The 13,446-nt window shown below is 40.5% G+C and overlaps 1 protein-coding gene across 5 annotated transcripts in view; it reads right to left on the bottom strand.

Annotated features, from left to right (window-relative positions):
- LOC108889878 (SLIT-ROBO Rho GTPase-activating protein 3) overlaps window positions 1-13,025 on the bottom strand; it is a 35,579-nt gene extending 22,554 nt beyond the window's left edge. For 3 of the 5 annotated variants that reach the window (XR_007814280.1, XM_018686554.2, XM_018686557.2), the window contains exons 1-2: window positions 8,675-9,228; window positions 1,432-1,627 (exon numbers count right to left, since the gene is read on the bottom strand). Coding sequence is in view for 4 of the 5 variants with exons in the window: in XM_018686554.2 (XP_018542070.1) it covers window positions 1,432-1,627; window positions 8,675-8,741 (263 nt within the window). In the remaining variant the exon portion in view is untranslated. Of the gene's footprint in view, window positions 1-1,431; window positions 1,628-8,674; window positions 9,230-12,870 lie in introns of those variants that run through there. The other 2 variants (XM_018686556.2, XM_018686555.2) reach the window with 2 other exon arrangements.
- Window positions 13,026-13,446: the final 421 nt, after the last annotated feature.

Below are 13,446 nucleotides of genomic sequence, written 5' to 3'. Positions count from 1 at the left end.
GTTCCCTGACAATCTCCTGCCAAACCCTTTATTAAATCCGACACCAGAAACGAAAATGTGAAAGGATCATGGACAAGAAAGAAGGGCACTGAGGTTTTGCTGTTTGAAAAAAATCAAATGAGAGACAGAGAGAGGGAGAGAGAGGGAGTGCAGAGCCATCTCCAAAACTTAAGAAGAAAAAACAGCGTGGGATTATTAATGATACAGACTTACTCAGCCCATTGTAGTCTGTGAGTATGAATCTAGTCTTTGACAGACAGATATAATGATGACCATTTAATGTGACGGGGAGTGGGGGAGAATCTGGGACAGTCGGGTAAGGGAAGAAGTCATGCAATGTCAGTGTCACACAGGGGTCTCCCTTTGAGGGGATGCTCCATTTATCAATGTCCCAGTGACGGGAGCTCTCTGCCGCGATTACGCTTTATGTCCAATTGGCCGGAGAGACTGAAAGCGAGATGGAAAACCTCTCCTGAATAAACCAATGCGTTTGTTAAGCATGACTGACATAGCCAGGTCATATGAAACGGTGTGCGACTGCCTACACATCGATTATATTGTCTGCACCGTACTTCATGTGATAAGTCTGTTTTCCTACACTTCAAATAAGTTTAATTGGACAAATGATTCTTAACTCATGGTCCACTTATTTGTTTCTTCAAAGCTCTCAACTGCTTTTTTTGTATTGTCAGCGCTCTGGATTGCAAAGTGCAAAAGTGCTATACAAAATAAAGCTTAATTCATTCATTGACCTTGCAGCCTTAATTGGTCTATTTCCAAGCTGAGGGACAAGATTTTAACTGATTCATTCCCATTGTTTACGATTACTGATTCAAATCAACTATATGGAAATGGGCAGCATTTACAATCAGAACATGATCTAAAAGTCACATTGAGCTCCAGGCTGGTTGGAGCATCTAAGAAGCAATTCCTCACCATGCTGCAGGCTATGTTTGTTTCACGACCACAGATCTCCCTTACACAAACAGTTTGGATGATTTAAGGCAATCTAAGTAAAATGGCCCCTATTGTTTCTTTCCTCAGACTCCTAACTGAAGTGCCGGTTTATTTTCTGTGTCCATCAACAAAATGTGAGTATTTGGGTAGCAGAGTGGTGTGAAGTTGTTTGAGAATGGAAATGAAATGACAGCTACAGAGAAAAGACGGAGGAGGGTTGGGGGGTGGATAAAGAGTCTGACCTAGTTGGGAGAAACACAGCAGCCTGAGGCCACAAGCTTCCTTAGCCCTGGCTTCATTTCAGGTCAGTTCTTCTGCCTTTATCCCTTCCTCTCCTTTTTGTTGTTTATCCCTCCTTTCTTTTTCCATCTCTGTGCCGTGCCAGTGATCAGTATAAAATATGTAACAGTTGTTTATCAGCATTTGATACAGGCGTTCCGGCGCTTAGCAAGACAAGACAGTGGAGAGACTCACTTGAAGTGCTGGTGCTCTCTGGAGGTACGGATCTTGGCAGAGTAGCGCTCGGCCAGTTTGTCCAGGCCTCTGGAGTACTCGAGCTGGAGCTCTGCTTTCCGACGGAAGAACTCCTGCAGGTCTTGCAGCAGCTGGAGCCGGGACTCGGACTGCTGCTCCAGACAACGGAACTGCTCCACCAGCTGGTTACGGATCTCTGTATACCAAAAAAAAAAGAGGGAGACCACCTTCAGAATAAATAGATCCTCTGTAGGGGAGTGGGTGTACATGCTGGGCCTCACTTCTGCCTGCCAAAAAGTGCTGCAGGTCAGTTTTTAGCCGACAGTACTTCAGCAGTGGATCGAGCTAAACACATAATATAGAAAATACAAATATGTGAGGAGATAGTCAAGCCAGCACAAGTGCTAATAAAAGAACAAAGTCATCATAATTGGATAAAACTGGATGTCAAAGTGCATTTGTCTGCTGTCTGTATTTGTATGTGTTTAAGTCTGTGTGTGTCTATAGTGGGAGGGAGGGAGTGTGGGGGTGTCTAAATGCTGGGGTAGCACACGTGCATATGAGATGCATGTCTGATGATTGCAGCAGACAGCACGGAAAATATAAAATAGGTCAGCTTCTCAAAATGCATTGTGCTGAGCGAGCCTTCAGAGAAGTTTGTCTTGAAAAAAAAAACAAATTGCAGGCATTCTTTCGATTAAACGATTGCTGTGGTTTTCTGCTTATGAGGCTTGGAAACTCGCTGGCTCTATTCATGGTCTGAGAATGAGGAAAAATTATGTTTTGGTCAACATTGTGAAAATTCAGTTGATATGGTATTTTTAAAAAGACAGTTTAAAGATATAGAAATAGACCCTTGTGGAATATCATATTTCAAAAATTTTATTCTTCTCATTGCAATAATAATATTTCACTTTGGGATAATATTTCCCATTTGTTACACAGAGATTTATAATCAGTGTCTAGCAGGCCTTCACACATTGTTTTCCTGCTCTTAAAGTTAACTTAATTAAAAAAATAATTTCATTATAATTATGTCATGGAAATCTCAGAAGTGTAGCTTGTGTGTTTAGGATCTGAATTTTTCAAAATGACCACAAATAAATAACTACAGACTCTCCTGGACAGCCTGCATCGGTACTGAAGTTAGCTGTTCCTAAATACTTCTGGGATTTCAGGTGATAAACATGCCCGGTAAAGTAATAACATCACTTTTATGGTTGTACATTAACACTGAAAAGGTATACAGACCGCATTTTATTTCATCCATATACTGTTTACTGCGAGGCTGTCGTAAATCCAGTGGCTAAGTGGCTGCTGAATGTGTGGCTGCAGATGAATCATAAATCAGAACCTGGGGCTGAGTGAGTGATATGCTTGGATAATGTAAGTATAAAAGAGAATATGGGTATGAAAGTATCACGATGTTAATGCTGATATTTTCCAGTGCATACTGTATATAAAGATCTGGCAAATGTGTGGATTATACACACTCTCTCTCACACACACAGGGGGTTAAACAAAGCTTCTCTCTCTACAGGACAATAAGCAGCAGTTGAGCAACATTGAGATGGCTGAAGATTCCATTATGACAGACTGTTTCAACCATGCATATGATTGCTGTGCACTGAAAGGAACTCTGTAGAAATTTATCAATGGAAAAGATGGCCCAGTGGAAGAAAAGCCCTTTTGTTCCCATCTAAATGCTGTTTCTGTATCTAGAATAAAGGATTTCAAAAATGCCTCCCCCCGTCGTCTGCGAGTGAGCGAAAATATGAATGGGAGAGCATGAACGAGAGAGACAGAGTAAATATGTAGTCCCTTGCTGTTTGGAGATGTACCCCTCATGGTCCCCATAGTTGCCCAGTTGCTTGGTTACATGCTCTTGAGGCGTCGGGCCATTTCCCTGTTCTGACAGTCGCAGCAGTCAGTCTGTTTAGCATAATGGCCGAGGACAAGGGCAACTTTCTCTGCTTCAAAATGCTCAATAAACAGCCTGTGCTGATGAGCGAGGCAGCAATCACGTTCAAAATAGCAAGAAATGTCACTGCGATGTACTTCTGTGCTAAAATAGACCACTGAAAGACACAATGTGGCGGCCTATGTGACTTTAATCATTTTTAATCGCACAATGACAGTGTAACAGAACGAGCAGACAATATAATGAGCAAATCTAAATTGATTTAACTGCATAATTTTATCAGTGAGACATCAAATAGACTCGTGATATTTGCATTCACTCTCCTGTGAGTGTGTTATTTTTAGAGCTTAAACTGTTACTAGGGACTGTGCAATACTGCACTACATTCAATGAATGATTCAAGCCTGTGCAGAGTAATGCATAATTACGAGGAAGCTGGCAAGGACTTTGAGTGAATAACATACAAAGAAGTGAAGCCTGAAAAGCTAAATGAAGCCTGCTTTCTATCTTTACTGATTTCACAAGAGTAAAGGTTTCCTTCAGTGAATGCAGCGAGTCACATGCCACACCAGGTTCTCTGCCTTGGGAACAGTGCGCAGCCAAAGTGAATAAAATGTTCCACACCCAAAGGCTTGTGGAAATTTCACTAATAGGACTTTACCCATTTGTAATGTTTATTTTTCTCCAAACCCATATGGTTAACATCCTGGTATGTTCTGGTAACTTTAACAAGCATTTTGAGTATAAATTAATTGCTTCCAGAGACTTGAGGGCAACGTTGGAGCAGGGTAAAATAAAGACAGGAACTTCTCTAGCTGCCATCGTTCCAGTTGGGATTGGGCACTGGGGTCGTGTTGCGCAACAGTATGATACAGATGTGTATGTTAACATGTTTATGCTGTGAACATACTGTTGTGCGACAATATAATCTTGCTGTAAACATAAACATGTTTTTAAATATATAAACAAACAAAAACTGAAATCAAACCATCTACAGACAGAATGCCCCTCAACTGAAACAACATCCACTTCACCCAGATCGTTTTGTCACGTGTGATTACTGTCTGAAGGGTTATTCCTTGGAAAAACAAACTATCTGTCTGAGCTCAGCCGTTATGAGGCCTTGACCTCCTCCTTTACCCTGCAGATCCAAACAAGATAAACATGTGCACCCGCCAAGTTCAAACGCAGCACGTCTGTAATGGTAACATGCCTGGATCTCCGGTATATAATGTAATCAAGAGGCAGGGGGGGAACCTATTGCTTTGCCTTGCAGGGTTGCCAGTTAGGCTCCTGCATCACTGCAGCAGAGAGCACCAAATATCATGTAGCAAGGAGTCATTGTCACCACAGTAGCCTGTTCAAACTAGCCAAACGCAGCCATAGCAGTGGCCAGTAGCAGTCTCTGGGGCTGTGTCTGCAGTTAGCCATGCATGGCTAATCACATACGGCCTAATCCAGACTGACACATTGACATAATTTGGTACAAATCAAGGCTGCATTCTGTGAACACTTGTCTTCTGAATGCATTAATGACTATGGTATGCCTCTACAGTCTATTTGCTTGAGTTCACATTTCTTCCTCTGTCTCCACACAAATATTTCTTACGAGCAAAGGCATCGGTATTTGTGCAACCACAGGACAGGAAAATCCAGGATGTAGTGGGCAGAATTCCAAACGGTTTTCTTCTTAAATCTTATGACGCTCAACTGTGAGTATGCATCTGTCAGCACAGCAACACACAGTGTCTCATACATGTTACCAGGACACGGGCAACAAAGATATTGTTTCACTGTTGCAACGCAACCCTGACATTTCAAGACAGTATCAGTCTAAGCATTCTTTCATTATGATGAATACACACAGAGGGGTGTGTCTACATGCTTCTCATGGAATGCATATCTGCAGCGAATACGGTGGCGGTAGGAGTGCCTATAGTGAGATGCTTTTTTGTTGTAGTCAAATTGTCAGTATGCCAGTGTCAGCTAATTTAATTTCTACATTTAAAATTAGAAAATGTCTGTTTTTTTCTGATGTTTTGGGGAGAGATATCCCCTCAAAGTCATGGTTTAGTTACACAAATTCAGTAGTGCCATATGTTCCCTTAGCAACAACAAATCTTATAACGAATGTTTTGTATTATACCCTGTTAGAGCAATTTGCCCTTATTTAGTTGTGTTTCAGTTTCAGGAGCAGCAGGAGGTTTAGAGATACCTCAGGGTCATCAACTACACACTTTAGAAGGAAAAATATCAGTTCAACTAAAACACTGTACAAACAAATCTTTCTTAAGTGCTTCTCGGGAAGAAAAATTAATGCTTACAAAAAGCAACAAAAACAAAAACCAAATGATGACTTCATGTCATGATACAAAGTGGTATCCTCTGGTAATGACTGACCATTCAGTCATCAATGAATCAGACATGGCAAGTGACAATAACTGTACATACAGGCCCAGACCTGCGAAGCTGTGAGCTCAAAACACACACAGAGACACAGACAATCAGCGTTCAAATGCGACTGAGGCCCCACTGTTGCTGAAATAAGGCTCGTTCAAAAAAAAAAAAAAAAAACTGCAAAGTGCATTAGGTTTGTGTCTGATTGAACCTCTCTGCAGTCAGCAACTCAGCATTATTGGAGGCCAGTGTCAGTGTCAGAGTAAAGCCCCCACAGCTCCAAACTGATCTAAGCCCAGTTTGCAAATGAGCTTAAGATGTCAGCTTAAAAGCTTTTCCTGAAACTGAGACGAGAGACGGAGCTGTGATGGCTCTCTCAAAGCCACAAAGCTGGTGCAGAGACCAGAGAGAAAGAGAGAGAGGGAGTGAGGGTGTGTAAAAGACAGAGTGAAGGAGTCAAACAAACAAACAGACAGACAAAGAAGAGGGACAGGGAAGTAAACCACACCTCTGTCTGCAAAATGCTAATCATACCCTTCATTCCAGACACATGCTGACAAGCTTTGGCCATTTTCGTTCCACGTATGTACAACAATACATGGTCTAAATTAAGTCTGTAAAAGGAAAATGTAAAACATATTTGACGCAGATACCCTAACGACCTCATCCACACTTATACTGCCTTCAGTGGCATCACATCATTTGGGGTAAAATATGAAAATAACAAGAAAACCTGCATTGCTATAGTTAAATCAAATACAAGCTAAAGGAAAGATGCAAAGAAAATTGCAAAGAAATGTACATGTTACCAACCAAAATTAATGGTTGGCTTGTTTTCTTGTTGAGGCTTAGTTGAGAAAATCTGTACCACTTTCATATCTGTACTGGAATCATAGCCACCTCTAAAAACCACCGATTATATGTGGTTTGTTTTATCTGTAGAAAAAGACAAAGTGTGAAAACAACAAGTTGTGGTTTGACGACTGATGATGGGCTGGACCATCACCTCTTGACTCCAAGTCACTGTGTCTGGGTGTTTCCATCCCTTGTGCTAAGCTAAGCTAACCTAACTGGCTGCTAAATGTGGCTTCATATTATATATTAGAGTTAGTTCTAATGAGTAAGCATAAAAAGAACTGTCTCATAGTGCAACTAAGGTAAAATCTAAAATATAGCTCTTGTCTGTTTTGATTCTGCATGATTTGCATTTTAATTGTAGCATGAGTATGGCACGTCCACATACTTGAATACAGAGTTAATTCTCTCTTCTGGACAGCTGCAATGCAGATTAAGTTGACCAACACCTTCAGATGGAGCTATTCTTTACACTGAGGTGCTGGACTCCACCACCACCACCTACAGCTCTCAGTGTTAGTTTCAGTTTGTTCTTGTTCAGCCCAAATTCAGCTTTGTTGCTTGTGTTGTTGCTTTGCTGTTAAAAGTTCCACTGAGGGTTTTTAAAGCCAAGTGGTCTCAACAGACAATGTTATTGGATCCAGTGACTATATTCATTATTAGCTTAATCTGACTTGCTCTGTTTTCTGCTGGATCACTTAGATTATAGCCGACAACGTACCAGGCCCAGAACTGCACTCTGTGATATTTGATGGCCAACAGCGTCAGGTTGAAAAGAAGGCTCAGGCCCTTCCAGTCGTCCAATGACAGCATATTACGTCCAAATTGACATCTACATATTGCTTGTGTTGTTTGGACCAAAAGCCCCAAACCCAATTATTTTCATTTCATTATCACCACAGACTAAGAAAAGCAGTGAATCTGCAAAATGAAGAAGCTGGAAATAGAAAATGTCTGCCTTTTTTGCTTGGCAACAAAATTCAGCGATTACTCAATTATCAAAATAGTTTCTGATCAATTTCCTGCCAATGGACTAATTAACTGACTGATGTTGTCAGCCATACCTGGTTTAAAATGATCATTCACTGCAGAAGGAAGCCTATACTCTGTCTATATGAAGCCTGGTAGGTTCATATGGATGTGTGTGCAAAACCACAGCTGTGAGAAGGTGATGCACAAAGTGTTAAGACTTGACACTGGCTGAAGTTGTATCTAAAAGGCTGAGAAGACAACCCACCCATATACATCCTGCCCTGTCTGTTCAGATTCAGTGTCAGTGCTCCCGACTCCCTGCTCTCTCTCTCTGGGTGGTTTATCCAGTCACATATTTAGCGGCAGACAGTAAAATCCTTTCATGGTTCATAATTCATACAGACAGCATGCATTATTTATGGACTTTCTGAACTGTTTGCTGTGTGACCTTCTCAAGCATTCCCTCATCCTCCTGATGTTACACTTTGTCCAGGAGTGTCAGGAAAATACTCACTGGAGAACATTCTGTCTTTTCAAATAACAGAAATTATCACAGTATCAATTAATGTAGATTTTAACCTTTCTCCTCCTCAAGAAGCAGCTTTAAAACACACTGCTGTCTCCCAAGAATCTCTTATGAGTACCTGAGGTGCATGACCTCCAGTCTACTGGAGAGAAAAAATCTCCAAGGTGAATTGGCACATTCCCTTGGTGGACATGCAGCATTAGCACAGTCTCACAGAAATATCAGCTGCACTTTGAAACAAATTATGAAGCCTCGCTGGTTTACATGGCCACACATGCAGGGCTCGACATGTCATAGCTCTGGGTCATCTTTAGTAGAAAGAAAGCGGTTCAGCCAAGTTACGTCTTAATTATTGTGCCACTGGATTCAAATATCAACCTTAGAGTTAAGCTGACATGAATTTATGAGGCATTTTCTAGAGAGATGTGTTAAAAAAAAATAACTGACTGTCATCCACTATACAATCTGTCCCACCCCACAGCACTGCAAGCCATGCAAAGCTTGTGGTAAAGTTACGCAATAGTGCCTTGACATGCTGAATAACAATACGACCAGGCCTGCACGTTACCAACCTTTCACTTGGGTCTCATATTCGGCAATAATCTCTTTGTCCTTCTTGACTTTCGCCTGAGATGACATTTTGGGGGAGAACGGATTGTGCAACCCTCGGGGAGGAATCGGTGTCTCAGTTGCCACAATGCAGCGTTTTGGCACCGGTCCTGCGGTCCTCTCCAGATAGTTGAGCAACAATCAGATGCGAATCATCGCCCGCTCGACACAACTTCGGAGATTAAAACGCACTCGAGGCGACGTTGCTCGCGCTGCGTTCAAGACGACGTCGATCTAGAAGTGCATAACGATATCTCCGTCCCTAACCACTCCTCTTAGCCAGCGCTCTTCAGTGAATCGGGAAACAATTCACGTTGGATGTACATTTCACAAAAGCCCGGAGTGAGCTAAGGCAGCCTCAGCGATAATAGCACTGAGCTGCTTCTGCACAACACTGTCCACTCTGCCTTTCTCTCTCCCTCTCCCCCTCTCCCTCTCTCTCTTTCTGCAAGTTCAGTGCTGCTGCAGAAAAGGCTGAATGGATGTGAAAGTCAATCTGAGACTCCTCCTCCTCCTCTCCCCCCTGAGCCCCCTCCCTTCTACACCACTTTTCTTCTCATGGATGATTTAAGATTCTTCTGAGTGAACTGATATGCAAACCTTCGCCAATAACGGATATGTTGTTACTAATCTGAGTCCACAGCTGGAGGGGTACAGGGATAGGTCGTGGGTGGATCCGCATTTGATAGTTAACATCTACAGTAACATGAGACTGTAGCTGACTGCAGGACACAGGGGTAGTTTGGGTGGGTGGTTCTGGGGATAAACTGGATGAATCAAATGTCTGTGTATTAATTATAAAGACTAGAATCAGTAATGTGACCTCCATACTCATCCAGGATTTCTATTACTCTATTCTATTTCTATTAACTCCATTCCCAGAATTCATAAGGTTGGCTCTCTTTAAAAGATTCATAGCATCAACTCCACACTGAGATAACCCTGATATCATAAACCTTAGACAGCTCCATCCGAAGCGACATAAGAGCTTACATCGCTATTTATACAGGCTGAGCAGTGCTAACCATGATGAGTAAACCAATCTCTATGTATAAAATCAGTGGACTGTCCCCTTTAATTAGTGAGTTGGACATGGCAGCGCTAAAGAGCAGTTAAATTTTAATGTGTAACAACTGACCCCACAATGTCAGCAATGATAGAACACCACAAGTCCTCAAATTGAAAATGTTCAAAGACATTCTCTGCCCATAAGCAACACCTTTGTTTTTGACACCGGCAAAAATGTTAAGCGTGAACAACCTATTGACATCACCTAAATGGTGGTGTTATGATCTGTGTTACAACTAAATCCATTTTACACTACCGCAGTTGAAACTCTTTGATAAAGCCTATGGAGGCTTTTTCCAGAGAAAGTCAGAATGGCTCAGTGTGTCACTTTCTCTCTCAGCACACTTCACCTAAGCACAGTTTCTTGACACGTACTGTCAAATAACTTCCTGTGACTTCTCAAGTGCAACTGCAAGTTGAATCTTTGATCTTCTATCTTTTCAAAAATATGTTTTTGTCTCAATGTAATGTAAACCGATGCATAGGACAGGGATAATTGAGCACTTGAGATCCTAGTCTGCCTTTGCACCCAATTCTCAGGAAATCTGTGGGCTACTGTCAGCCTGTGACAACTGTTTAAGCTGGGAGAGAGCCCAGGAGAAATCTGCAGGAGAAACCGCTCAGTTCTCACCATACAATCCTCACTCCAACGTCTAATTTCCTGAGCAAATGTTACTCACCAATACTTGGCCGCAGAGCGGGCCTGATAAAAGTTGGGGTGGGTTTGAAAATAATGTGAAAAAGCTGTGTCTAACTAGGCCATGGAAACTTTAACACCATACACTTATGGGCCTTTACTGAAGGAATGATCATCACATGGTCCACCAAGAAGAGATTAAGGTTCCTTCAGGAGGCTAATAAAGACCTCTCGCTGTTTTATGTAATAATTACAGCAGTTCTTTTTATGGCATAGTCTTTCAGGATTATGCACACTGTTCATTATGTCATTTTATAATTTAGATGACTTAACTGTATCACCTGTAATCATTAACCAAAAATCTCATTGAAGTTTTAGGCTAATGTTTTATCTAACAACATTTACATTACAGGGTTACAGTACTGGACTGTATCAGATTACACATGCATCTTTAAAAATAGTAAACTTATAAAAACAAACAATGTACATTTGCTGTTCCTCATGTTTTGCTGTGTTTAAAATCAGCTGTTGGAGACCTTGAATATGGGTGTAAATGCTTTCCGATAATCTGTGACTTAAACTGTGACTGCCATGTAAAGCATTTTGTTGTATGTGACGTTGTATGTGATGCTTGTTTATACCACAGGCTGTTTGTTTAAAGTCATTTGGTTTCCAGTACACCACACCCACCTTTTTTGAAACAGGCTGTTTAGGGTCATTAACATAATAACAGCATTATTCCTGAGATGCTGCTCCTATTGGCTGTCACTAGTGCTGGTCCCTTCCCTTCCCTCAGGAGATATCTAAAGACTGCACAATCCTGACTCAGACTTCAATCACGCCAAGGGGCAAATAACAGTTGGTACAAATGGTACTAAATTCATTATGTTAAAAAAAATCTGCAGAACATGGAGAGCCCAATCATACTTGGGTAAATGGTATGACCATAACAGAGACAGATTAATTTATTATCCTTTATCTCAATTTTAGGGTTAGCATTATACAGTAACAATCACCTAGACCCACAATATTTTATTCTATTTTTAGTCTAAATCCACGACTGCAACACATTTATAATAAGAATAAGCACTTTCAAACCTGCAAGTAAGGGAGAATCTTTTTAAAACAAGTTGCCGTTACTGGCTGCAGTTGTCAGTAACTACACTGCCAGATGAGAAATTCATGGCAAAACGCTCTGATAAACTGATGGGATTTCATCTGGCTCACAAAGCAAAGCAAACACATGTTTCTGTTCCTGGGCTTTATGGTGATTTGAAAGCATCTGTAGTGATATCTAACAGACTTTCAAATGTTTTATCTGATAATACGGTAATTTTGATACCAATCATTTTGCATTTGTCAAAAATATTATAGTAATTATGGAATCACATTAACTGCTTACCTACTGCAGAATAAGTGCAGTGTTACACCTTCATTGCTAATGCAATGTTGAAAGTTTGATCAGGTGCCTACAATAAGACATTAATATCAGACTAGAGGTTATTTTAAGGTAATGTCACTACAACCACTTTCTATTTAAATAACAATAGAGTTTTATAATAGTGGAAATGTATACACTACAAATGAATATATACTTAGATTATTATGTGATGATGATTTTAAATATAGCACTGCTCTATGAGGGGCCATGTGTGAGTTTGTGTGTGTATAATGTTCGGTGATATGTGTGATTGTGGGACACTTATTGATAAACCAGTGAATGTGAACACTGATATTGAATTTACTGTGCAAATATTTATAAGATTTCTTAGGCCTATATGAATATAGTTTTATCTAAAAACTATTAAAAAGTTATATAATACCATGGCATCTGAAGATGACAAAGTGCCTCTCATTTGCATCACTTTGTTTTTATTACATTTGACATATTTATTGTCTCATAGGGAATTATATATTATCTATATTTATATTTTGTTGAATATTCATTTGTTTTTTTTTGCATTAAGCTGGGCTCAGAAGATGGGATATGAGGAAAACTGGAACACAAACGGTAAGTGACATGTTTGTGACTTGTGTTTATAGTGTTATAAGTATTATCTGTACACATAAACACTAGCTCTTTTTTTTCTTTTGACAAGACTGCACATTAACTACAGTGTACATGTTTTTGCTGTAGGAACTGAATTTACAGGTTGTTGTAGCTAGTCGGGTCGGTTAGCTAAGAGCACAAATAATGTTAGCACTGGCAAAAAGCTAGCGGTAACATATGACTTGACTGAATAATTATTAAATTACCCAAGTAACGCCCCGGGGGTAGTATCGCAGCGTAATTGTTTTCATTCAGTTCGTCATTGCTTTTTGACTCTCAGTCTCGTTTACCAACAAAATGTCGCCGTAGAGAATTTAAATCGGACACATTTTTGAAACGTTAATATTAAATCCGGCGTGATGCTGCTGTGGTTTTGCCTGTTAAAACAAAAAAACATGTCTTACCTTTTACATATAACACTGTTGGCATCACTAATCTACCCGTCAGCCCCCTCCGCACTGACGGTACTCGTCATTTTAAGGTGAAACTTCAGGTGACAAAGTATTTTTTGGGGAGTTTGTTTGGGGCTGTTTGCCGGTATAATTATAATGTGAGGTAACAAATCACACAGGTTCACTTCACTTCAATGTCCCCTACTCAACTTTTCTTCAGCTGCTGGAAGAAAAGCTGGGAGGTTATTCTAAGAGCATGACTGCCCTCTGCTGGTACAGTGCCCACACCAGTCTATTGTACCTGTACGCAACCTGCAACAGAGTAAATGCACCAGTCCACTTTTTTTATTGTGTCTTTAATACGGTTAATTTAACGTTTACCATTGATTATGATTTACCTACATTTGAATGGTTGTGTAATTTTAGTAAGTATTTAGTGAATAAGTATTTAGTAAGTATGACCAATTGGTCATTCATTCCACAGTATACTGTTAGAATCATAGTGTCACCTATGGGTGTAAACAAAACAAAAGCTGTGACAGATCTTGTCTGTATTTCAGTGTTGCAGTCATTGTCATCAGTGGCTGA

Source organism: Lates calcarifer, linkage group LG12 (assembly GCF_001640805.2).
Source record: "Lates calcarifer isolate ASB-BC8 linkage group LG12, TLL_Latcal_v3, whole genome shotgun sequence".
NCBI classification, from domain to species: domain Eukaryota; kingdom Metazoa; phylum Chordata; class Actinopteri; family Centropomidae; genus Lates; species Lates calcarifer.
The sequence above is the reverse complement of the archived record's forward strand: the minus strand, read 5'-3'. Positions and strand labels throughout refer to the sequence as shown.